The sequence below is a fragment of the Diabrotica undecimpunctata genome, chromosome 7, assembly GCF_040954645.1.
Source record: "Diabrotica undecimpunctata isolate CICGRU chromosome 7, icDiaUnde3, whole genome shotgun sequence".
Lineage (NCBI taxonomy): Eukaryota > Metazoa > Arthropoda > Insecta > Coleoptera > Chrysomelidae > Diabrotica > Diabrotica undecimpunctata.
The window spans coordinates 3,653,147-3,681,073 of NC_092809.1; the positions used below are offsets into that span (position 1 = coordinate 3,653,147).

The 27,927-nt window shown below is 31.4% G+C and overlaps 3 protein-coding genes across 4 annotated transcripts in view; 1 reads left to right on the forward strand and 2 right to left on the reverse strand.

Moving 5' to 3' along the window:
- The window catches only part of LOC140444907 (nose resistant to fluoxetine protein 6), a 95,193-nt gene extending 84,588 nt beyond the window's left edge, over positions 1-10,605 (reverse strand). For both annotated transcript variants that reach the window (XM_072536594.1, XM_072536593.1), the window contains exon 1: positions 10,180-10,605. In XM_072536594.1, the coding sequence (XP_072392695.1) occupies positions 10,180-10,531 (352 nt within the window). In that variant the 5' untranslated portion in view covers positions 10,532-10,605. The remainder of the gene's footprint in view (positions 1-10,179) is intronic.
- Positions 10,606-17,994: 7,389 nt separating this feature from the next.
- On the reverse strand, positions 17,995-20,086 carry LOC140444911 (immediate early response 3-interacting protein 1). Its single transcript, XM_072536596.1, has 3 exons — positions 19,876-20,086; positions 19,390-19,500; positions 17,995-18,136 (listed from the first exon to the last, which is right to left on the reverse strand). The coding sequence occupies exons 1-3, from the start codon at positions 19,964-19,966 to the stop codon at positions 18,081-18,083; spliced, it is 258 nt and encodes an 85-aa protein (XP_072392697.1). The 5' UTR covers positions 19,967-20,086; the 3' UTR covers positions 17,995-18,080.
- A 1,745-nt stretch (positions 20,087-21,831) lies between these two features.
- Positions 21,832-27,927, forward strand: part of LOC140444910 (PHD finger protein 12) — a 35,247-nt gene continuing 29,151 nt past the window's right edge. The window contains exons 1-4 of the mRNA XM_072536595.1: positions 21,832-22,179; positions 23,789-23,976; positions 25,331-25,614; positions 26,281-26,528. Of these exons, the coding sequence (XP_072392696.1) occupies positions 22,132-22,179; positions 23,789-23,976; positions 25,331-25,614; positions 26,281-26,528 (768 nt within the window). The 5' untranslated portion in view covers positions 21,832-22,131. The remainder of the gene's footprint in view (positions 22,180-23,788; positions 23,977-25,330; positions 25,615-26,280; positions 26,529-27,927) is intronic.

Genomic DNA, 27,927 nt, shown 5'->3' on the forward strand with positions numbered 1-27,927 from the left:
ACATTCGTACCACTGGGTATGGCGTCGGGGGGTTCATGGCACATAGGGCTGTCGTCTCCGAGGAGCGCTGTCGTGGTTTAACCGTGGGCTATGGGCTACTGCGTTCATACCAACATGGTTTCAATTGATCCTTTGGTAGGGTCCATGTACAGTACCAAAGTCTACAGATACCTGATTAATTTAAATTAATATTCTCTATTCATTTTTAGTCTGATGAATACTAAAATTCATTGGGTAATATGCATTTATATTCCCCTGAGCATTCCCCTCAAAAACTGTATATTATAATTATTAAATTTTTATTATAAACTTTATGCTACACCATCTTACTTACACCATATACTTTATAACAGTACCTATTTAATTTCAGTTTAATGAATACTGAAATTCATTTAGTAATTTTTTATTTTTCCAGAGATATTCTCTGTAGAAATTTATTAATATTAGATTAATAATTTTAGTGTGATGAATACTACAATTCATTGGGTAATTTTTTTTTATTTTCCCCAGATTAACATCTGAAAATTATTTTGTTATTTTTTTTAAATATAGCAAATTTGAGTTATACTTTAAATTTTTTATGAATAGTAATGTGTACTTAATTACTTATATTCATTAATTTAATTATTTTGTTATATATTTTTTTTAAATAACATAACAAATTTTAGTTTGACGGATACTACAATTCGTTGGGAAGTATTCAATTTCCCTGAGTAATACTCTAAATTTTTTTTTATGATCAATCTTTTGTTATTATATTCATTAACTTGATTGCTTTGTTATAAAGTATTTATTTTTGATTTGTTACTACAGATTACTACTGCATATATTTATTCCTAGGTAGAACATTGTGTTCTTGGTTTCTTTGAGAAAAATTTCTCAGTTGTGTTCGAAATTTTTCTGATGGGTGGTAGGAGTGTGTAACGTTATAAACGTCACATCTCTATTAATTTATATTTAAATAATTATTTCATTTTAATTTGTTTATTAATTTATTAATTTCTTTATCTTCAGTTTAATTTTTACTAATTTTTATTTATAAAAGTAGTTGGCGCCCTCTGTTTTTCTCTTCTTCCTCTGTCTTTTTTTTTCTCTCTTTCTGTCCCATAGAATAAATATTCGCCCTCTCACTTTTGTTCGGCAGACTATTCTGTTCCGTGTTGACTGACAAGCTAGTTTCATGATATCTATAGCAACATTCTATGACATCTGTGCTAACTTCATTCAGTCTCCCACTTTCTGTCAAAACAACTTTTCTGTAGTGGGATTATTTTTTGCCTCTTTTTGAAATTTATAAAAGAAGGCAAAAATTATTATAAGACTCATTTTTATGGTCTACAAATTCTCTTGGGGTAAGTACTTTCATTGTGATATTTATTCTATAATTCTGACCACATTTCCAATATTTGTAACCTTACTTTCTTTCGAAAGCACATTTTTTTTCTGATATATGCATTAGGACTCTTTAACAGAATTTAACTAAGTAGTAACATTCATATTTCATTTTATCCTTGCCATACGCTATTTGTTTAAGTGTAATTTTGTAAGATGGCAAGGAAGTTAAACCTTTCTTTTTGATGTGTTTCTAATGCAAGTTGTTCCTTATCTTTTAGTTTATTGGACGTATCAAAACTTTATTGGTTTACTGGACAGTTTACTGGACATTTTATTGGTTTTATTGGCATATTTGGATTTTAACAATTGGTCAGGACATACAGCCACGTGTAACTGCAGCTCTCCAGAAGCCACAAATTCTAATTGGAGGACCCAACAGCTAGAAAATTTGTCTAGAAAAGACCAAAATTTGTCTTATTTGCTATCAACTGAGAACTCAGGTTCAATCCCTAGCTAAAGACAAGACGAACTCACCCTTGAGATACTGAGCTAGGCAAGGTATAGATGATAAGCTCCCATGGTTGATTGAGGTATTATTTTTACAATAGTACTTCAATTCTCTTTGGTAGTCTCATCGTTACAACACCACTGCTTGGTCGAAATTATAAACACATGTACGGAAACATAAATCGTCACTTGACTGTCTAAACATGATAGAATCAACTATTGAATGGACAGGAAAACTAGTGCAAGGTTGGACAGGAAATTTCAACTGAGTGTTGTCAGTTTGGGTACAGTAGAATGAATCTTTGTCTGAACCATATCAGTCAAGTAGTTCTAGTGAGCAGTTGTCTTTTGAAGTTATTATCTTTCAGTCAGATAGTCAAGTAAATGTTAAAAATCAGTCTAGTACGTACAAATTGTCAAAGGTGTATCAAATGCTGTCAGGTAAGTCAGGCAGAAAGATTTTCAACATGTTTTTAATGATCTGTCACAGTCTTGTATTAAAAACTTTAAAGTTAAATTGAATCTGAAGGAAGGAGCAAAACCTGAATTTAGCATAGACGCTCTTTTTTCGCTTAATATACTGATACAATGATGCCTAGATGTCAATCAAGATATACACGCATGTTTTATTGACTATAATAAAGCATTCGATAAAGTACGACATAAACAATTAATGAATGTCCTAAAATCAAAGAAGATTGACTGCAACGACCTCAGGATCATATCAAATTTATACTATAAACAGCGAGCAAAAGTACGTGTTAACAAACAGCTGTCAGAAGAACTTCAAATTAGACGTGGAGTGAGACAGGGATGTGTATTTTCGCCAATTCTTTTTAATGCCTACTCCAAAGAGATCTTGAAAAACGCTCTTGAGGGTGAAACAGCTGTAATAAAGGTAAATGGACTCCCATTAACAACACTAGATAGGCGGACGACACTTTGATCTTAGCCGAAATATTGAAGATCTTCAGAGACTGGTGACCAGAATATCGGAGTATGGAAAAGAGTACGGTCTAACAATGAAAGTCAAGAAGACGAAATTTATGAGAATATCGAAAACTCAAAGAAATAACGAGAATCTTCTAATAAACGGAACCAACGTAGAACAAGTGGACAAATATGCATATCTGGGAGCAATGATTAACTCCACAAATGATTACATTCAGGAGATCAAAATCAGAATAGAAAAGGCTAGAGCAAATTTCAACAAAATGAGAAGAGTGCTATGTACAACGGATTTAAAATTGGAACTAAGAGTTAGGTTGGCGAGGTGCTAAATTTTTTCGACTTTGTTTTATGGAATGGAATCTTGGACCTTGAATGCGACATCAATGAAAAAACTGGAATCATTCGAGCTGTGGGTGTATAGAAGAATTCTGAAAATATCGTGGACAGAACACGTCACAAACAAAGGTTCTGAGAAGGATGAATAAAGAAATAGAAATTTTAAATACAATAAAAACAAGAAAATTAGAATATCTCAGATATATTACACGTGGAGAAAAATACACCTTGCTCCAACTGATTATGCAGGGAAATATCCAAGGAAAGAGAAGCATAGGGAGACGTAGAATGTCATGACTGCGCAAACTGAGAGAGTGGTACGATTGTACATCAAATGAACTTTTTAGAGCAGCTGTCTCAAAAGTCCGAATAGCTACGATAATTGCCGACCTCCGCCGCGGAGATGGCACTTGAAGAAGAAGAATTAAGTGTATTTTAATTAAAATACACAACAAATAGATATAAAAAAAACAACTAATAAAAACATAACCAAATTAAATTGTCTTATTTGTAAGTATATTCTGTGTAATCTAATTACTAATAAATAAAAGTATCTGTTGCAAATTTGAAGAAATTATCTTAAACGAAAAACCCATGTTATATTTTTTTAACAATAACAAATGTCGTAGTGACTTTTAAGATACCAAACAATTAAAATAACCAGAGCATGGGAGTGCTGCAGAAAGTAAGAACATTATTGCTACAAAACATAACACGAAAACCGAAATTATATAACCACGAAATTCTCATAATCCGGGCGACCTTGAAGGTGCCCGCCGGAGAAATTCAAGAAGCGATGTAAGTATGTCGATTATTCTACCTCGCCAATTTTAAGAGAAATGCATATTTGTATACATACTTTTTTAACAAGGATTACCTACTCTAATGAATGGTTTCGACATTATTGTTTTCGCGGAAACAAAATAATACGGTATATGTGTGTTTTGTGCATGATTCATCTGATAAAAGATTTCTCTAAAATGTCAACTTGCGCCAACTTAATTTTCTATTGTTACGAAAATTCGGCGGAATAAGCACTTAAAGTGATTTGAGGTAATGAATAATTGCACAATTTTATTTATAAAAACAGGTGGTCTAGGTGTGGGACTTTATTGACACATCGAATCTAAAATTCTTAATTGTGAAAGTAAATTACCATCATAATTATTTTTTCCCTAAATCATGTTATTATTATGCTTTCGTATCAACAAAATCTAGGAAAATTTACAAAAGTTTCAATAATCGTGTTATTTTCTTGGATTTTTTTAAAAATTTTAGCATATTTTCATATACAGTGTGTAAAAGCCAAATGGAATAAATTCATTATTTAGGTTACTGTACATATTTATAAAAAATCACGAAACACGTCAAATTTAAATTATAACTTGACATTCTTTAACGTAAAAATGCAACCCCTACCTTCAACCCCCTTAGAATGACAGGTACAACCCCCAATTTTTAAAATAGGAAGTATAGGCTTGTAATATATCGTTTGAAAGGTATTTTCATTCTCCATTTAAAAATGTTGTCGCTTTCAAGTTTATTAAGATTCATTAAGATAAAATAAATTAAAATCATGTGGTTACCGAAATTCGCTACAATACAATCAAAAACTAAAACGTAATGCAAAACGTAATAAAATGTAGAACACGAAAAAGAACTATGAATGTTAATGAAGTAGATGTTCAAAATGTTCACCGCGAACGTCTTGGCAACATCCTAATCTCAAATAAAACTGTCTTCTAACATTATTTAACATAACAGGCGTCATCGACCTAATCGCAAGCGTTATTCGTTCTTTCATGTCATTTAAATCAGAAGGTTTAGTTTTGTACACATGGCTCTTCACATATCTTCATAAAAAGAAATCTAATAATGTAAGATCAGGTGATCGCGCTGGCCATTCAATCGATCCTCGCCTCCCTATCCACCGATTGGGAAATATTGTATCGAGGTACTGTCGACATTAAGTTAGTAATGTGGTGGTGCTCCATCCTGCTGAAACCATATCGTATTCGCTGGAACTTGAGGGTTTCCTGGATCAGGATATAAATTTTTCAACGTTGGAATGACATATTTTGAAGTAGTGCCAAATAATTGTTGCCATTCAAGTTGCCCTCAATGAAAAAGGGACCAATGATATTGTTTCCTACAATCCTTGCCCAAACATTAACCTTTTGAGGGTATTGAGTGTGTTCTTCTCTCATCCAGTGAGGATTTTCCGTGGCCCAGTAGCGGCAATTTTGCCGATTAGCATGACCGTTAAGTGAAAAAGTACACTCATCAGAAAACATAACGTCTTCTAATTGGATAATATTGTTATTCAACATGTCCATCATTTGCTCACAAAAAAAAGTTCTCCTATCAAAATCGTCTTCCATGAGCTCCTGAGTAGGTATCATCTTATAGGGATGCAATTTATTTTCTTTTAATATGTTTACTATCGATGTATGGCTAGCATTGAATGTAGTGGATGCCTGTCACTCAGTTCATTGGCAGCTGCTTTTTTTATCTGCCTTACATGACCAAACTTGCGAAACTGCTTCTCTATTTTACTTATTGTTCCTTGGAATATAGGCGGTAAATTAGGAAATTTCTCATGAAATAGGCGAGTTACTTCCTGTTGTGTTCGGGTGTTATCTCCGTAACCAATTATTTGTAAAACTGTTATTTTATGCATTTCCGTTAATCTAACCATTTTTTAGAATTGAATTGAACGAACTTTTTACTTAAATTAAAATACTGACAACTTAAATAAAACAATTTACTAATGCGTGTTAAAATAACGTTGCCACGGAAATTCTTTAAAGTTTTTTAATGGTTACCATCTAAAAACCACATTGCTATGGTTTTTGTTCACTTTCTCATTATCAATACCTAAACGGGAAAGTTTTGAATATTTTAGCGAATTTCGGTAACCGGAATGATTTTAATTTATTTTATCTTAATTAATCTTCTTCTTCTTCTTAAAGTGCCCTCTCCTCAATGGAGGTTGGCTACTACAATTTTAAAATCTTCTCTATCTTCAGCTGTTCTTATTAGCTGTTCAAAATTTAGCCCTGTCCATTGTCGGATGTTTCTGAGCCACGATAGTCTTTTCCTTCCTAGGCCTCTCTTTCCCTCGATTTTTCCTTTCACTATAAGTTGGGCATATTGGTACTTATTATTTCTCAGTATGTGGCCTAGGTATGATGTTTTTCTTTCTAATTAATCTTAATAAACTTGAAAGCGAAACATTTTTGAATGGAGAATGAAAAGACCTTTCAAACGATATATCACAAGCCTATACTTCCTATTTTAAAAATTGGGGGTTGTACCTGTCATTCTAAGGGGGTTGAAGGAAGGAGTTGCATTTTCACGTTAAAGAATGTCAAGTTATAATTTAAATTTGACGTGTTTTACAGACATCCAAGTGGAAATTTTTCTCACGAACCGTTAGATGAAGGAAAATTCTGGGTATGGCCGAAGAACGAGCGGCCAATTTTATATAGGAAATGTGTATTCGCTTAACTCTCGAACCAAAACTGACGCCAATATAGCCGATTAACCAAATTTAATAAAAATCCAAGGGTACCCCCTTGGAAAATTTTTTCCAAATTTTCCAAAACAAAAAATTTTGTTTATTGTTTTGGTACATGCACTTGGTCCAGCTTATTTCAAACATGTGTTTTTTTCTGATCCCTTAACCCCAGTTTGCCGGAAAAGAGGAAAAATCGAATTAAAAAATCTACAGTTTTTTCCATTTTCCGGCAAAACGGTGCATAATTTTCAGCCACCTGTTTATATTTTTTTAATCAGCAAGTCACTCTTAATCGAAATAATTCAAATTTTAAACAAAATATACACTTTTAATTTTCACGAAATTTTCAGCAAATATAGACATCCAAGTGGAAATTTTTCTCACGAACCATTAGATGTAGGAAAATTCTGAGTATGGCACAAGAACTAGCAGCAAATTTTATGTAGGAAATGTCCATTCGCTTGACTCTCGGAACAAAATTGACGCCAATATAGCCGATTAACGAATTTGATAAAAATCCAATGGTCTACAGTTTTTTCGATTTTCCGGCAAAACTGTGCATAATTTCTAGCAACACGTTTAGATTTTTTTAATCAGCAAGTCACCCTTAAGCGAAATAATTCAAATTTTCAACAAATTATACACTTTTAATTTTCACGAAATTTTCGGCAAATATAGACATCCAACTGGAAATTTTTCTCACGAACCGTTAGATGTAGGAAAATTCTGAGTATGGCACAAGAACTAGCGGCCAATTTTATGTAGGAAATGTTTATTCGCTTGACTCTCGGACCAAAATTGCCGCCAATATAGCCGATTAACGAAATTTGATAAAAATCCAATGGTCTACAGTTTTTTCAGTTTTCCGGCAAAACGGTGCATAATTTCTGGCAACGTGTTTAGATTTTTTTATTTAGCATGTCACCCTTAATCGAAATAATTCAAATTTTAAACAAAATATACACTTTTAATTTTTACGAAATTTTCAGCAAATACAGACATCCAAGTGGAAATTTTTCTCACGAACCGTTAGATGTAGGAAAATTCTGGGTATAGCCGAAGAACGAGCGGCCAATTTTATGTAGGAAATGTGTATTCGCTTAACTCTCGGACCAAAACTGACGCCAATATAGCCGATTAACCAAATTTGATAAAAATCCAAGAGTACCCCCTTGGAAATTTTTTTCCAAATTTTCCAAAAAAAAAAAATTTTGTTTATGGTTTTGGTACATGCACTTGATCCAGTTTATTTCAAACATGTGTTTTTTTCTGATCCCTTAACCCCAGTTTGCCGGAAAAGAGGAAAAATCGAATTAAAAAATCTACAGTTTTTTCCATTTTCCGGCAAAACGGTGCATAATTTTTAGCCACATGTTTAGATTTTTTTAATCAGCAAGTCACCCTTAATCGAAATAATTCAAATTTTAAACAAAATATACACTTTTAATTTTCACGAAATTTTCAGCAAATATAGACATCCAAGTGGAAATTTTTCTCACGAACCGTTAGATGTAGGAAAATTCTGAATATGGCACAAGAACTAGCAGCTAATTTTATGTAGGAAATGTCCATTAGCTTGACTCTCGGAACAAAATTGACGCCAATATAGCCGATTAACGAATTTGATAAAAATCCAAGGGTCTACAGTTTTTTCGATTTTCCGGCACAACTGTGCATAATTTCTAGCAACACGTTTAGATTTTTTTAAACAGCAGGTCACCCTTAATCGAAATAATTCAAATTTTAAACAAAATATACACTTTTAATTTTCACGAAATTTTCAGCAAATACAGACATCCAAGTGGAAATTTTTCTCACGGACCGTTAGATGTAAGAAAATTCTGAATATGGCGGAAGAACGAGCGGCCAATTTGATGTAGGAAATGTGTATTCGCTTGACTCTCGGACCAAAATTGACGCCAATATAACCAATCGGGGTATTAACAAATGCAGATGGTACCACTATAACTGAAACGCAAGGCAAATTACGTAGATGGAAAGAATACATTGAACACCTATTTTATAACCAAAAAGTAGAACAATTAGAAGTTGACGGAGAAATCACGGTACCAGATATAATGAAAGAGGAAGTTATTTATGCCATAAAACACACAAAATGTAGAAAAGCTCCAGGACCCGATAATATACCAATTGAACTATTGATTGGTGAAGAGATCTCTGATGAAGAGTGAAAAATTAACAATTAAAGTACTATTAATATTTGATTAATTTATGAAACATTACTTAAATAAAAAATGAATGAATTTTTTATATATTTTAATATTTATTTTAATAAGTTTTCCTCTTATCTAACAAATTCAATTTTTATGTCACATAATCACTGAAAAAATTGTTCAGGAAATGTGGAAAGAATAATATTAATAAAGTTTGGAATATATTAATAAAGTTTGTCATAACCAATAAAAAAGTTTCTAAATGATTAAAGCTATTAAAGCTAATAAAAAAACATTTTCCATTATTTTTATGACGAGGGGTAGTTTTTAAGGGTGCAAAATTACGCAGTAAATAAATACTTTAATACTCAGTAAATTAGATTTCAATTCAGTAATGTGTTATTCAAATAATTAAAGTTTCTTGAAATTAATTTTTCATTGATTCGCTTTAAGAGGTGGTTTTTAAGGGTTGAAATTTTACAGTCAATCAAAAATTATATCATAAACCTTAAAAAAACTATTTGGGTAATATTAATATGCGATTTGATGTTTCAGAAATATAAAAAATGATTTTTTCATGATTTTCGCTTTAAGGGATAGGTGCTGAAAGGTTTGAAAAATTAATTAAAATCATAAGTCATGCTTATAAATGTTGCAAAATATTTATTTTATTTAATTAATCAAGATAACTTATGCCAGAATGCTTAAATCTGCATTTTTTACCATTTAAAAAAAAAGGGTGGATTTCACCCCTAAAATGCAAAAAGCGCAGGTTGAGCATATGTCACTTTTCAAGTTGAGGGTAAAATATACTCAATCCCAAATTTTCATGCAAATCGATGGAGGTTCACCGAAATCGGAGGTAACAGTTGATTTTTACCTTCATTCACTTTACTAAAACGACTATTTCAAATATCGTTGTTGTTAAAATTGTTAAAATCAACATTTATAATAATGAACTTTGGTCAAATAAAAGGCATATATCGAGCACAGTTTAATTTAATCTTGCCCAAGTACTTTCGATCCCTAGATCATCTTCAGTTGCATTTCGTCAATTGCGTCCTATCCGACAAGAATAAAATGTCATAAACATATAATTGTACAACACACTACACTACATCAGGACAAACAAACACTTTAAAATTATTGAAAAATAGCTACATTGCGTACAGAAGCCGGAGACAGGAATGATATATTATTTTTTTATATAACAAGTTGTAAAATTATAAAATTTTGAGTACGTAATAAGAATATTAAAGTAATTAATTTATTATTAATTAATTAAAGTATATAAGTAAATATATTAGTTTGTTTTAAAAGCAAACAGTAAAAAATAAATAATTTTAATGTACTTACTTTTAAGGGCCCAATTTTCAGCTGTCAACAGTCCCTGTATATAGGCATCGACATCCTTTTGACATCCCTGGCTTAAACCGTTCTTAAATCTGGGAAAATTCGCCGAAAGTAATTCCGTGTTATAGAAATCCAAAACTCGAGCTAAACTCGCCCTCACAATTTGAGTACCGTTCCAGGCGCCACTCACACTTACGTTAACAGGGGGTAGAGAATAGATAGCCTCCACAGAAGTACCCTCACTGTACTCTATTTGATGCACGTCAGCGCTCAAAGGATTAGTACTAGTACTCGGGGTAGTTTCGCTAAGAGCATAATTCAGAAAAAGCAGCACTAGAAGTGCTTTGGCGGCCATGGTAGACGCGGTTCGACTATTTTTTATGCAGTACTCGCGCTCGCTGAAGAAGTACTCTTCGAGTATAATCAGCGGGATATGTCTGGTGCAACGAAGAACTTTCTCTCTCTTCAGAAGGATTATTACCATTTCTTCGATAATGATCCCCTCTTAAGGTGTTATTTAATAACAAGGAAACCGCGTAATATGCGATGCAAATGGTCGATTCGATAAGGATAGAATTGCGCTACAGGGTAGGTCGAAAATGACTTTATTAGCCCACTTAATTTTTTTAAAATCGATGTAATACATTTCGCAATAATTTTGCAATCTAAACTAAAAAAAATCTTCTAAATCTTGAACCAGTTTACCAATTTTTTTCTTATAAAAAAAGTACTCTATCTATCTAACATACTTTATGGAATTGAAATCGGATTGTTTGGGCGGCATCAGGAATGTTTCAAAATTATAAACAATGTTTTGGCTTATAAACAAATAGAATATCTTGGTTACTATTAGTTTAAATTAAATTCAGAAAACGGCGTTAGAAAAGCCTCTGCAAGACGCTTCTTTTAAAAGAAAAAAGGTGAATTACGAGAAGTGGTTCCTGAAATACAATCTGTCAAAGTTGATCGGCATTTGCGACGAAGTTACAAACAATATGATGGTAATCTTTGAACCATTACCTTTTTCTTTTAATGCTCTTTCTCGATAAAAATTTTCATATCTTCAAGATATTTATAACATATATTATAATAATAAAAACGATCGGTACTGCGGGGGAAAAATATCAAAAAAACTAGGTTGAAGAAAATTGAATTTTAAAATTCAAAGTTCAAAATCGGTATACGTAAAAATAGTATATTACTTTATGAGGCGGAGAAGCATGACTTTTCTTGACGCGCCCGATATTACGCGACGAACGAAGTGAGGCGCGTAATAGAGGGCAAGTCAAGAAAAGTCGCTTCTTTGCCGAATAAAGTATACTATTTTTTCTTCAAACGTAGCAATTTTCAACCATAAATAGTACAATTCATACGCTATTTTTACTCGAAATTAACTGTGACAACTATCAAAGTCGTCTAGATGTTAGAAATTAAAATAATTAAGTCGTCGGTGGGATTTGCGTCTCCCTGGTTACAGTTGTTTGCAATTATTGAAGACAGCTTATTGTTGTTGCAACCGCAAGCGCAAATTTAGTGCGAAAATGGAAAACCTAAACGAAATTGAGTCCGCGGCTAATAATGCAGTAGCACGTTTGGGGCCCTCCAAGTCCGATAAGAACGATAATGCTCAAAAAATTTTAAACCCTCATGATTCGCCAACATCGGGAATGATTGCTGAAAGTTGTTCTCGACCATCAGTATCATCAACAATTACCAATGCGTATCAAGAGTCGGGAACATTTTTGCACGGTTTCAATTTTGAAAATGCCTCATTAACTAATTGTACTTTTAATATTACTATAAATAAAAATGATGTTTAATTGTTGTTAATGACATTTCTATTGTTGCTTTGTGACATGTTTCATATTGTTGCCATGACAACATTTTTCCCTCCGCCGTAAAGAAATGGGAAAAAAACTGCTGCCGACGGAGACATCAAACTTTGACAGGATCAAGTTAGATAAGTAATGTCATCATTAGACTTCGGCAAATATGCATATTGCATAAAAAGTTTGCATAAAGTGCATAAAAGTTCAGATTTTTATACTGTATTTGAAAATTTTTAAACATACCAATTTATTTCAATTCTTGTATAAAATTTTGTAGTCATTTTAATCAAGAAATGATCTAAGTACGTAATCTCTACAGGTACAAAACATTTACAATTTTAAAGAAGATCAATTTAAGTAGCCCTCAACATTGTTAGAAAGTCTGGGTCACTGAGGCATTCAGTTATTGGATAATCGCTAAGGGTTCGCTCATTTGCATTTTATGATCTAATCCCCAAATCTATCTACAATTTATTGTATCTTAACAGCAGGTAAACGGCTAATAGTTTTGTTCCTAATTTAGGGATTTTCCAAAATCTCCAGGTTTATTGAATTAGGTACCTAAACATTTCTAATTTGATGCTCAGATTTGTAAATCATTTTTGTTTTGATATTCAAAGCGTAAACACTCGTTGTGCGTAACAAAAAGGAAGATTGTGATTTTATAATGCCTAAAACAACCAGTGCTTCAACTTGGATTAAACCTTATAAAGAGCTGTCTATGGATATGGGAAAAATCTACTGTTCAGTCTGTGGCAAAATTGTAAGTATCTAATATTTTCTATTAAATATCTAATATTTCATACATACAGGGTGTTTCCAAATGACACTTACAACGTTTGACTGTAGATACTTCTCGAAAAATTGAACAAAACGATATAGTTAATGAGGGGTCAAACTTATTTACTTTTCGAGATACAGGGTGTTAAAATTAAAAAAAATTAAATTCTTTTAGTTAATAACAATAATAACTTTAAAACCACTAAACGTATTTACTTGAAATGTAGTACTCGTAGGTTGTTTTTAAATGAAAAATAGCTTCCTTTAGTGAGAAAAAATTGTCCATGGTACAATACAATGGTGTGTATTTAGAAAAATTTTTCACCTTTACTTTTTTTTATGAAGTCAGCTATTCTAAAACACAATTATTTTTATTGTAATTGAATTAACAAAAAAAAAACTTTTGTTGAATTTTAAAATAAGTTATATGATGTACTAATGGTTAGTAACAAAAACTAATTTGTGGATTAATACCGCATTTTAAACACTTAGCGAGTGTTTTTTTTTTCCAAACCAGTTATTTGATTAATTAAAAACACCTTGTATATTTTTATATTTTAAAGGTTGGGTTAAAATAAAGGTTTTTATTTTTATTTATAGATAGCATGTGAGAAGAAATTTCAGATAGACCAACATGTGAGAACTTCTTCACACATTGCAAAAAAAGGAAAAATAGGAGGAAAACATCAAACTTCAATGGCTAAATGTTTCCAATCTACTTCAAAAAAAATTAGATGAGCAAGAAACTTTTAATGAAGACTTGTGTCGCGCATTAGTGTCTGCAAACATACCGCTTTCAAAATTAGCAAATGTAAATTTTAGTTCGTTTCTAAAAAAATATTGCAAACTTAATGTTCCAAGTGATCGGTCTCTAAGCAGAAATAATGTGAACGGGCTATACTCGTCGGTGTTAATTAATATTAAGGAAGAAATTGCAGATAATTATTTTTACATATCTGTAGACGAAACCACTGATTCCTCAGGAAAGTATATTGCTCATTTATTGATTGGTGTTCTTAAAGAAGATACCTTACCAAAATCTCATCTTATTTCATGCCAGCAACTTGAGAAAACAAATGCTTTAACAATTTCGCGTTTTATACAAGAAACATTAGCAACTTTTTTTCTTCCGACAACTATTCCTTCTAATAAATTACTGCTTATTTTATCGGATGCTGCTCCTTATATGGTAAAAGCAGGACAAAATTTAAAAATATTTTTCCCAGATTTAATACATGTTACTTGTGTAGCGCATGGATTAAACAGAGTTGCAGAGGAAATACGAAAAAAGTTTCCTCTTGTAAATACCATGATATCCAGTGTCAAAAAAGTATTTCTTAAATCTCCTATAAGAATTCAACTTTATAAAGAAATGCTACCTAACATTCCTCTTCCACCACAACCTATTTTAACGTGATGGGGAACATGGTTAGAAGCAGCTAATTTTTATGCAGATCATTTTGTTAAAATAAAGAACATAATTGATACGTTAACAGATGAAAGTTCCCAATCTCTTTTGGATTCTAAACAAACTTTTCAGAGTAACTTGCTTCAACAAGAACTTTCATTTATAAAATCAAATTTTAGTTTTGTTCAAAAAACAATTACTCAGTTAGAATCACCAAAACTGTCATTGTTCGCAAGTACAGCATTAATAAAAGAATTTGCGTCATGTTGTCGGAACGTTAGAGGTAATATTGGAAAAGATATTTTAAACAAATTTGAAGCTACTATGGAAAAAAATAAAGGTTACCATATTCTTTCTGAAGTAGTCAGTGTTCTAGCTGGAAATATTTCGGAAACAATTAATTTAGAACCAAATGTTTTGGTTAGTTTGAAAAATGCTCCCGTTACATCAGTTGATGTTGAACGAAGTTTTTCCATATATAAATATATGTACTCAGACAGAAGCCACAAGTTTTTGTTAGAAAATTTTGAACACCACTTGGTCATTTATTGTTACCATAATTCTAAATAAGTTTATTCATACTTAAAAATGATGTAGTTACTTAAAATAAATGTAAATCTTAATGAATAGTAGGAAATATTTAGTTATGTACACTTTTTTTTTTAAATAAAATTGTTACTATTTTACGATTTTTTTATTTATTTGTATGCATATTTTGTAAAAAATTTGCATATTTTCGGGTAAACACGTGCATATTTATGCGCATATTTTCTACATTTTTATTTGCATATTTGCCGAAGTCTAGTCATCATTATTTGACGTTTGAAGAAAAAATATATTTTCTCCGCTTCCAGTGAAGCAATTTCCTTCTTTATTTTAATATAATGAGACTCGAATAGAGACACCTAAAAACGCATAATCAAATCCCAAAGATGCTGTAGATTGGTTATATTTAACCCATTAATGCCCACCATATTTTATGTAATACACGAGACACTGCTACATATTTTGCCATCTATTACCCAGAAAAAAAAGTAGACATTAGTTGTTTTCCGAATATAGGTCACAGAGTAGATGAATCACAGACCACTAATAGGTAGGTGATTTGTAGTTAGAAGGTAACTGTTTATCGTAAAGCTGGGCATTCACGTTCCGACTTGCGGTCCCACTTAATAGGATCACTAGTTGTTGGATATTTGTCTCCACTCACGTTCCGGCTTGCTATCCAACTAGCGGTCCAACTTCAGTTCTGGTTTGTTTTCACGACGACGGTGTACATCGCTTAAGCAAAAAATGTATCCAGTAAACACTACGCAAAATATAATTAGGAGGAGGAAATCGTTATCAAAATATTCCGAAGTTGAAGTCGAAACGTCAAATAAATTTAATTTCTACCTAATATTCAGGCTCATTTGTAATTAAATTAGTAAATTTGCATAAGATGCCACAAGAAAATAACTTCAGAACAATATAAAGAAACAGTTACTTTTAATTTTCAGTACAAATGATTTAATTTTCGTTGTTTGTTGATAATCTTCTATAGCCAATCCGGAGTGTTGGAAATTGTACCTGTGTGGGAGTGTCCGAAATATATTTACTGAAAGGAAAATGATTTGCTCTAACAAAAAGTATATGATGACGAAGAGTCGTATATTTTAATAGGGGTAATTTTCGTGCAATTGAAAGTTTATTTTCTATTAATATTTGCGAACTAGGGATCTCCAAAAACAAACAAATATACCGCGGTTTGATGTCTCAAAGATAAAAGAAGAACCTATACGTCAGAGCTTAAAACAAGAAATAAATGATAACTTAAAGAAAATCAAACAAGACGTGATAAAAACAACAGATGTTAATGACAAATGGAACATGGTACAAGAAACTTTAATAAAGGCAGGAGAAAAGCTACTGCAGACAAAAATAAGAAAAAAACAGAGATGGATGACTTCAGAAATCTTAGATCTAATGGAGGAAAGACGGAAACATAAAGGCAGGAGTAAGGCAAAATACAAGGAACTACAGAGATTGATAGGAAAGAAAATAAAAGAGGCCAAATCCACCTGGCTTGCTAATCAATGCAGTGAAATAGAGGCATATGCTAAACAGTATGATAGCTTTAATATGCATAAGAAAATAAAGGAAATGACAAATACACTGAGAAAAAAGAAAGATGCCCTTGATGAATGACTCGTGCATCTCAGATTGAGGGCTCTAAGATGTTACATATTTTCTATCTTACTATATGGAATGGAAGCTTGGACATTGAAGAAACAACACATAAGAAAAATAGAAGCGTTCGAAATGTGGTGTTACAGAAGAATATTAAAAATTTAGTGGGTTCAAAGGATTACCAATGCTGAGGTACTACGACGTCTAAATAAGGAGTTAGAAATTATAAACAGCATAAAAAGAAGAAAACTACATTTGGGTTACATAACCAGAGGAGAAAATATGAACTGCTGAGAATTATTATGCAAGGAAGGATCCAAGGAAGAAGAAGCATAGGAAGAAGACGCATCTCCTGGCTGAGGAACCTTAGAGAATGGTTTAACTGTAGTTCACTACAACTTTTCAGAGTAGCAGCCAACAAAGTGACCATAGCCGTTATGATATCCAACCTCCGATAGGAGATGGAACTTTAAGAAGAAGAAGAAGGGATCTTTGCGTGAAGTAATTCATAGAAATCTCATATGTAACAGGCGCCGAAGGTCACCTGAGTGAGGAAATTTTCGATCCGACCTTCCAACTATCACCATTCGGCCGGAAAGACCGGAGTGATCTAACAATTTTCGAATATTGATAAATTCAGTGGTAATATGTTGTATACATTTGTCCTCTGTTTTTTCACTGATGTAAATGACGACGCCATCGGCTTCTTGAACAATTTTGGATTTTTATGAAAGACTGTTCTCTAAATCCATTGTATAGAGACTGTAACGGATTGGACTCAGAATCACTTTGTGGTAAATCCAGATCTGCAGATTCTTAAAGCTGAAATGTGTTGATTAATTTTGAAAGAAACTGATTGATGTGAGTAAGCTGATCTATTGAAATTGGTGAAAGAAGTTGGTATTGTGTTGTGAGTAAATCCTAATTACATATCATTTACTATGGCATCATAGTATTGAAGGTTGAAGGTGGTTCTTGGGAAGATCTGCCGTTTCTAAAGGTATATTGTGAATCGGGTAGAATTTTTTCCGATTCCAGCTAATATTTAAATTTATTCTTTATCATTCTATAATGAAAATAGAGTTTAGTTGCTGCAAATCGAATTGAATAATTCTAGTAGAAGGAAAAAGACAATTAAGATTTGATTTCACGTACAGTGCGTCTGTGTATCCGCCTTATACGTATTTCTCCCTAATAAGGTTCTTCAGATACGGATATTCACAGTCGCTCTGAACGTGAAAATAAATCTTTTCTGCCTTAGGAAGCAACTCTAACATGGCTTCGTATAGACGCAAATAGCGACATCTGATATTAAAATCCGTAAACTAATTTTCGAAATCAAATTCAGATTTTTGCTTGAATCTGTGCCTTCTAAGAATTTCAAGGCAAAACAGACGTTGATAAAGATGTTATTAGAGACATGGGGAATCTAAAAATTGCATTCCACAACATATCTCCTCAACTAAGCAAAAATCGAATTGGTTTCGAATTCGTTAAGGATTTTTGCTTGTATGTAAAAAATAAAGTCTAGAAACCTTAACTATGGATTTTCACGCACTGTTAGCAGTTGTTGATGAAGATAATGAAAATAGTAATAATATTTTTTAGTCAATTGTGTAAATGAAACATATATTATAATAAACTCTTTATTATACAAAATATATACAAATACATAAAGGATTCACAAAGTCTAATTCCTAATATTAAAATTAAAGGTGTCATCCGAGTATTAGCTTCAGCACAATCACTAGCAGGTTGATGACTATTAACGGAACTGTAATAAAAAAAAAGAGAAATATAAAAATATATACAAACATATAAAGTAAAATAAAATTAAATCATGCAAAGAGGATTTTTATTAGAATTATTAATAAAGAATATATATTTTATAGAATACTTTTCAAAAGATTACTTCAATGTCAAAAGTCATAAATGTCATCTCATCCAATTAATAACAATATAAAATCATAACGCTCGATGGCATAATCGATTTAAAGTTAACATTAAGTAAATTAAGTCCACTTTAAGTGTAAATTTCAGTTTCATAATATCTACTATGACACAACATAAATTAAATTAAATGGTAGAAATCTGTCAACTATACATTATAACCTCAAAATTCTGACAATCTTTGTTTTAAGTTTGTTTAAAATGTTATTTTTTTCAAATTTAAAGTGATGAATTCAATGAATGAATCATTCAATGAATTGCTGTGATAGTGCATGCCGCTTTAAATTGAAACGGAAACAGCAAAAGAATTATGACTTCATTTCTACTGATATTTTTTCAATTACTGTTTCACCAAAAATCAGATCTCCTTCGGGACTTTGTGTCTTGGTTATTACCATAAATTTAGTCTTCTTAATTAATGCAAATTTTTAAAAGCGGCCACTAATAATATGTCATAAATATATATAAATATTCTTTAGTACTATTACATTAATTTATTATTCCTTCTATCAAAAACTTCTTGAAAAAAATACTAGATGTACAGGTTAACCTAAAAAACACAAGGGAAGATAATGTACAGCCTTGATGAACCCCTTGACGACTTTAGTTCTTGCTTAAGTCTGTTTTCAATCTTAAGATGTGCTGGCTATATAGATTTGAGGATAAAGGTTTCAAATTATTATTTGTAAATACTGCCTAGATCCTTGGCATTTGGAAGCTATTCGGACTTCAACATAGTCCAAAAAAATATCAGATACGCATTTCGGAAGGAATAAACATTTTTTCCAAAATAAATGGATCTAATTTTATATTTAAATATGGATTCTAGTTCAAATTAACTGCTGTTAATAATAATGATTGATACTTTACTTTCAAAGGTAAAAGTACTTGACTCTTCTAAACAAAATTCATATTTTTGATACATCGTATACAAGCCTGAAAAAATATATATGTAATGGTTCTTAAGTTTGAGAAAATGCAGAACATTTTTTCCTAAAATTGATAACAAAAATGATTTTTACAATAATGATTTCAACTTAATTTAACTATGAATATACACTTCATAATAGCACTTACTTCTAGCTACTGTTCTTATAGAATGGAAGAGGGTGTAAATTTGTGATTTTGTTGAAGGATTTTCGCCAAACCCTTGAATATTGGCACCGCCTGTTCGGGAACTCCAACCAACTGTACAACAAAATTAAATATAAGGTCAACAGATATCTTGTAATGTCAATAAAAGTGCAGATTCAAATATAACAAGAAACAGATACGATTTTCACTATAAAGGCATCTGATGGAAAAATATAGTAACGCTCATATGGTACTTATTGATCTTAAGAAATACTATGACAAATTAGAAGAAAAATAAAGATTCTACATCTGAAGATTATGACAAAATAATTACAATTCTTGATTACATCACGTATTACAATATGTTTAATGATTTGAAGAAAATGTGGCCAAATAAATAGTCATACTGAGCGTTCAAACGGCTCAAGAAGTTGTGAAAGTATTAAAACTATAAAAAAATAATGAAATTCATTGATAGTTCCTACTTACTTTTACTTAGAAATCTTTCCTCGTTCAAAATACAAACTGCGTTTAAAAATAACAGCGACGCTTCAAATAAATTCCAGAGTGAAAATGCCATTATTGAAAATTATTATTTATTTTATTCAATTGAATAATTATTTGCACACACATCGGCACAAATATTGTATTTGTCAGCACATCAATGTCAGTACTGTCAGTGTGTCAGTTGTACCCTAACCTAAAAAATTAGGAAATTTTTTACATCTGGTCTCAGTTCAGTGAAGATAGCCTTAAATGAGTTTGACAGAACAAAATATTGGTGTTTGACTGTGTTGAAATTTACATTACAAATGAACATATGCAATCAAAAGCAATAAGTTATTTAAAAATTAATACTTAAGAGTTATTAAAAAATAAAAAGTAAATAGTAACATGTCAGTAAAATAATAAAGTTAAAAAGATATCTGGCAACTGCTGGTTTGAGGGTTCTGATTCTGACGCTATTGCCAAATCTATCCGTATCCGCTAATTCCGCTAACCTATCAAAGAGCAATTGTCAAAAAAAAATTCTAATAATTAGCTGCAATTAATATCAAAAGAAAAAATATTCATTCATTCGTGTTTTATATAAGTTATAAAACTGCAGAATCCACAAAATAATACAATAAAAGTGTACGTTTTACAAACTTTCTCTCTTGGTATTTTAAAGTATATAACATATACAAGCTAAGGACATGGCAATACTGCCAGCGCAATATTTCGTTCTGTGAAATTTAATTGACAGCCGATTTGAGGCTATCTTCACTGGGACCAGAAATTTAAGCACAGAACAGTATTAAATTAAAATAATCCATTCCTATGAATTTTAATCTCTTCTTAAATAAATATTGATATTAACAACTATATTGATATTAGGTACAACATTGAATTTAAAAAGAAATTATTTAATAAATATTTAAACTAAAATTTCAAAACACTTATCTTTTTATATACTGAAATCAGAATGTATGTCGTAAAGATGTTTTTAATTCCTTCATTTATATGAAAAAAATGCGTTGTAATTGTACGAATTATTTTAAATATAAATATAATAGGTTTTCACTATTTGCATCATCTAACCATCCTTTACATTACGACAGAATAAATAACAATCAGAATGCCCACTCTCAGATGCCGCCTTTGAAGTTTGTCAGCACGCGATCGCCATATTTTAAACGGAAACATAGACTCGAATTGAGAAATTTGTGACAAGCTACGACAGAACTGTAATTTAAATTTTTAGAGATTAATAATTTAGTACATTTGAAATAATTTAAGCTATTTTTCAACTAAAATTACGAATAAAATAGTGCATATTATGTCCACAATCACGTGGTCTGTGATTGTCTGTAATTGTCGTAAATAAATTAAACCGGGTTAATTTTTCTATGCACACCAGATAAAATGTCACCGAACAGCACTGGTTCCGTTCAAAACATGGCTGATTCGCTGCGCGAACGAGATGCGCGTACTTATTTTTTCAAGCAGAGTGGGCATTCTGATTGTTTATTATTCATTATTCTGTAACATTACCTACCATTAATAAAAAATTAGCACAAGAACGTTAAGCATGCTTTTTCGAAATGCTTGTATATTCTATTGCGAATTCGTCGCCACCCATATTTGAAATATGTAATTTTACATTATAATATATTATTAGCCATGAGACAAATGATTTAATTTTATATTATCAACTACTTTTTTTCCAGTTTTGGATAGTCTTTCGTGGACGACCCATCTATAGAAGTCGATCGAAGTAGATTTTCAAACTCTTGTACTGTAAAAGGTAAACTATGAACGGTTTGGAAAGTAATAATGTTAAACCATTATAAAATCCCTTTGGCATGTGAAAAACATGCCTTTGAAATTATTTTTCATCCTGGATGTACACCTACTATTTTTAATAGAGTTTAACACGAAACACACTGCGAATGCGTTAGCGTGACATTCGTAAAATGGAATGGATTGTAGCATCAACAACGGCGCCAACTATGTGAAATGTCAGAGTAAATAATGAATGCCAAAATTTCAAGTTCATAAGCAATAATACTCAAGATTAATATGTCTAGTTAGGTACACCAGTGTATAGGTTATTTATTTTAAATGTGTAGACATAATTTTAGAGAGAAATAATAAAGAAATGCATTGATTAACTAAGAAGGAAAATTCTACATTACATGGGATTTGAGCAAATTCTAGTAAAAGATTGAAAATAGAAATAGAAACGAGAGTTTCTCACATAAAATGGCTACTGTTAAGTATGATCTAGATACCTCTGGGGGCCTAATGGATGTAAGTTTGACTGTCTTTGTTTTTGCATGAAAAATTAAGGCTAGAAAATGGCGGAGTGTCATTATTTGCAATATCCGGAGAAAGGTAGCATATTTTCGATTGTTGAGGTCCTACAGTATCATTTTTCTTAAAACGTCGTTAAAGAACCATCAGCTTATAATGCCACACATAAGTCTGAGCTCGGCAATTAAAGGATTTCATTGAATATCTCTGAATGCAGTACATATTTTTTGTCTTCATAGCTCTATCATTCTACATATATGATTGAACCAGTGAAGAGATAAAATAGAAACATTTCCTAATGTATTACAGATGGATTGAATATCAGCTTAAATGGATTGTTTAATTACATTGACTACCTTTTGTTTTAATAAAGTCTCAAGTGTAAATGGCCCTTTACTAAGTCTTCATTAACAAAAAAGGTATAGGTGGTTAAAGCTCAAATATTCCTATTGTAGCGTTCTACTGTGTATGTCAGTATCAAAGAATTCCCAAATAAACTAGCTGCAGCAGCTCATAATTTAGTTATTTTCGAAAAACTAATGGACTTCCATATTTGACTATTTTTGTTTTTCTTTATATTCTTGATCATGGCATATTCTGTTTTCAAAAGGAAAAAATGGATACCACATGGCTATTTTTCAAGCTTTACTTATTTTAATATATTTTCATGTTCTCATAATTATTCCCAAATGAGTTAATGTTTGTTTCAATTTTTTCTTTCATTTTCTATAAATAAGGTATTTTATTATATTTCCAGTTTTAATGTCTGTGGTGATCTATTAATATTTTGAATTTCTTCATTGATTTATCTAAATTTGCTAGAAGTATTATATTATCCTTATAGATTGATTCCATTTTCCTCTACTTCCACAAATTGGTCATTCTAAAATTTGAATTCTTTCATATTATATTAGTCAAATGGTAATTTAAAACAGAAAATACATTATATGTAATATAGGAAATTGTTAATGATGAAGACATATCAAAAAGTCATTCTCCTCAAAAACAGCTTCCAGATTTCGCTTTCTAGTTCATATTCATAATAAAGTTTAAGTTTGTGCTTGAATAACTAAAAACAATTTGTTTTTATTGGAAGGCTTTTTTATTTCAACTTGAAACCCCTAACCCCACATTTGAATAGTAATGCCTATATAAGAAAGAATTTAAATTTGGCTCTGTAATCATTCATAATGCAGAAATCTATACATTTAGGTTTTCCTTTATTTCTGTTCTGTTTTTCTTAAATACATATCTTTGTTTCATCATATTTTTATGTTGAATATATTTTTTATTTCATACATTTCTCAACTTACGATTACCATTTTTACTTACCAAATTAATAATAGTAAAAGATAACTTTATTGAAAATCTATAATATAATCCACAATTTAATTGATAGATAAGTTTCACAGTTTAAACTTATAATTTGTGCAGTATTTGACTATGGATGTGCTTGTATTGATAGATTCTTTTTTTTTAATGTGTCCAAAATATTCCTGAACAAACCAATCATCATTGTGTGTAAATAATCACAGTTTTGTTTAATTATGTAAAAGATGTAATAAATATTTTTAAACACAATATTTTTGTTTTATTTTATTTTTAGCAAATCCAAGCATTGATAGCACCTCCTAAGAGTGATGATAATGGTGAAAATGGCAGTAAAAAACCTGACCATCCGTACTACAAAAGACCTGGCAAAGGGCACAATCATGATAGTTGTGATGCTTGTGGTGAAGGAGGAGATCTTATATGTTGTGATAAATGTCCCTATAGTTTTCATTTTGGATGCCAGTAAGTATTTTTGTGCCTTGGTCTTCTGATCGTGTTTATTTATTATTCCCCTTAATAAAAATAGCTTTATTATTGTACTGCATGTGAGTTGTCAACAAAATTGGTTAAACATTCTACCACTTTTATCTGAGTGCCACATAGGTCAAGACATTCAAGACAGGTCTTGCATTGAAGAACTGGAAGTGTTTCTTAGCGCAAATGATTGGCCAGATCTTGTGCTTTTAACTGAGCACTGGTTATATCCCCTAGAAACATTTTTTATTACCAATTACTTCTTAATATCCAAATTTTTCAGATCTAGAAGCATCCATGGAGGAATATTGATTCTAATTAATAGGATGTTTCAGTATAAATTTAATTTTGTTGACTACAATAAATTTAACCACCTCTGCATTGAATCTGAATTTGAATTCTCTATTAGTTTAAGTAAGAAGCTTAATATTTTTCTCATTGTTGTGTACAGACCCCAAGTTTATTATTCAGTTATTCTTTCACAGATTGGAATACATACTTGAAAAATTCCACAAAATGCCTTATTATCTTAACAGGTGACTTTAATATTGATTTTCTCGATACATCACACAGTCATGTTATTACGATTATAAATTTACTTAATAGTTTTAATATGAGAATGCTGATTACCAAACCAACCAAGCATATTGGATTATATTCATACTAATCTTGTGTTTCTAGAGTCTTTGCTGAATGAAACGGCTTATAGTCATATTATTGGTTTTCTCCAGTTATTTTGTAGCTATTAAATAAGTTTTTCCTGGCTCATCCTCTTTTAAGTCACTGATTATAAGATGCACCATATATCGACCACATGCATCTGTGTCTACAGCTACCTAGTTTTGTTATCGCTTAAAGAAACTTTAATTTTCTTTTAATTACTCCTTCATTCAATGCATTCACAGTGCCCCGTAGTGGTGCCTCGTTTGGAGTATTGATAATATATACTTATGATTTTTCCTAAAATTTTGAATTTTGCAATTTTTTTAACAGAATGTTTCCTGCTAACAGATCTTTTAGGTAGCTTTCCTGCTAACCTAGATCTTGATTAAACAAACATTTTTCTTTTTTTTTTATCTTGATCTTGAATATGTTGAAGAGATGATTGATATTTTATATGAGGAGCTAAGGAACAAAAGCAGAATTGTCTACAATTTGATGAATTGTTGTAGTTTGATGCCTCTCTGTATGTCTGTATTTGTGTTGAGCTTAAATATTCAATGTTGTTTCAAAGGAGCAAAAATATGCAATGTATGCATGTATTGGGCTCTCTACTTATAAACTATAAAGAATTTTAATCAACAGTTCTTACCATTTTACAATTTTTTTTTTTGTTTGTTAGTGACCCACCTCTCGAAGAAAAGGACATACCAATGGGCGAATGGTTGTGTCAATCTTGTAGATATTATAAAAAACAAAGTAGCATTAGTTCAGAGGTTCCACAACTTCGAAGCAAAAGATCCAATAGTACTCCACCTAGTTCTTCAGTTGCCAAATGTCCGTCAAAAAAGCAAAAACTTAGCCCAATGGAAGTTCTGATTGAAGCTGCCAATGCTATGAACCCCAAACAATTTGAATTGCCCAGAAGTATGAGTGTTCCTTGTGTATTTCCTGGAATAGATAAAGGTTAGACAACTGATTAAGTTTCCAGTAATGTTATTCAATAATTAATATATTCCTTTTTATATATAACACTGAATTATAGCCTTAAAATAATGACATTGCTATTTTTATTTGCTGTATCCCACCAACGGAAAGTGTCTAATTCATAATAGCATTTTTTCTTTGTATTTCTTGCATTCATCATTTTTTTTATTGTTGAAAATGACAGAAGAAGTGCGAGTAACATGTTCGCATTAAGTTTTTATTATGTACGATATGTGAATAACAGATAAATGTATCAAAATAGGAAAAAATCATTCCCCAACGTATGTAGTCTTTTAATTAAATTACTTTGGCTTTCCATGACACAAGGGGGTCAGCAGAATATTTCAACGTGTAGAAGGGTGGCGAAATTAAAAATATTAAAAAACACTGTCCTGAAGAATCAAATACATCGTTTTTTTTTCAAATATAGCGCCATCTACCAACAATTCGAAAATATCAACCGCGACATTCTCGGCAATATTCAGACATACTAAAGATGCGCGGCGTGGGTTATTCCTAGCAGACGATTATTATATTATTCAAAAAACAAAGACTTTTTTGTTTTTGCAACCGCAAAAGTATATAATTAACACGACGAAATGTATTATGAATAATTGTTAATAATAAATCCTTTTTATGATTTAGTTGAAATCCCATACTCGAAGGTAGGAAGGAAAACTTTCAAGATATCTAAAGCGCATGAGAAAGGACCAGGCGGAACAATACCCCTGCCAGCTAAAAAATGCAGTGAATGTAGGAGATCTTGTAGAGTTGCACCATTAATCTCGTGTGACTTTTGTGAATCCTTTTATCATTTAGATTGCCTCGATCCACCTCTGACTAATCCTCCTTCGGGCATGTGGATGTGTCCACAACATGTTGAACATTGTTTGGTAAGTAGACAAACCTTTAAACGTTTTCGTATGGTTTTTTAAAAGGTTCTATCAGTTTAGTTCAACAAGTTAAAGTTTATTACCCCCCTAGCACTAATTGACCCCCCCCTTAAAGGTCAGAATAATAAAATTTGGCGTAGCTTGACATGCAAGGTTAGACTTTTTTTTTTTTTCGTCTAATCAGACTGGACTATTATTATATTCAAAAATGTCTTAAACTTGCCAAAATGTCTTAACTCCTTACCGGATAGACATAGAGGGTCATATATGGCACAATACTTAGTTTTATACCAAACAGTTAGAGTTCGAATTTTATTTTAAAGTATTTATCCATGAATGACATGTCCATATAGACATAGACCATGTATTTCGTATAATCGGTAATAAAGCGCCATCTCAATGCAGCAAAGTGAACTTTTTTTTTAAGAGATAAACCAATTGGATTTTTAAACGAAGATGTTAAAGTATTTAAATTTAATTATTTATACAGAGAGCAATTTACAAATAAATGTTGGTGACGCTTTATTTCTGAATACATACCTGAACTACTACTTCGGGCAAAATGGCATAAACAAATTGTACCAATTAAACAGGGTGATATTGTGATTATATGTGATAAAGATTTACCAAGATGTAATTGGCCAAAGGGTAAGGTAATTGAAGTTAAAAAATCACCTGATGGGCAAGTGTGACGAGCAATAGTTCAAATAAAAAATGGAATATATGAACGTCCTGTTATAAAATTAGCAGTAATACCAATAAATGGAGAGCAGAAAGATGATGAAAAATAAGTGGTACAGTTTCTCTTTCGCATAGAACTGTACCGGGTGGGAGTGTTACGAATATTTATTATTTTTTTTTATCATGTTACCCAAAATTTCCCGTTGCTACTGTTCTATAGATTATGTCAGATATAATATTAAAACTTCAAAAAACAAACTGTCACCGATTAGGGAAAAAATTTAAATAATTTAACAGACAGCAAGAGAACAGTAAGTAATGGGAATTAATTAGTTTTTTATATTGTTAATTTTATATATTGTAGGAATTTGAGTTGTTTTTTCGCAAATAAAAACAGTTCACTACAAATCCGTCCACTGCTGGCTGTACAATAAAGACAAATTCCCAACACAGAGTGCCAAACAGTAATATGCCAAAAGAGGCTGAATTAAAAAAGAACGGCCGACGAGCTATGGTAGAGATAGTCTCCACAATTGATGGTACAAAAATATCTGTTGTTACATGGTATGACAACAAATTAGTAAATATTTTATCAACATTATGCTGGGAGTATGCCAAGAGTTGAAGTTAAACGATTTTCGAAAAAGGATAAGACAGATATAATGGTTCCATGTCCAAAAGCTGTAACGATCTACAAGTATATGGGGTAGTAGATCTA

Coding starts and splice junctions, on each gene's coding strand:
- LOC140444911 (XM_072536596.1), bottom strand. CDS start 19,966: ATGGCATTTTCACTCTGGAATTTATTTGAAGCGTCGCTGTTATTTTTA. Junction 19,501..19,875: donor GGAAAGATTTCTAAGTAAAA/GTAAGTAGGAAC, acceptor TTTGTTGTACAG/TTGGTTGGAGTTCCCGAACA. Junction 18,137..19,389: donor TATAAGAACAGTAGCTAGAA/GTAAGTGCTATT, acceptor TTTTTATTACAG/TTCCGTTAATAGTCATCAAC.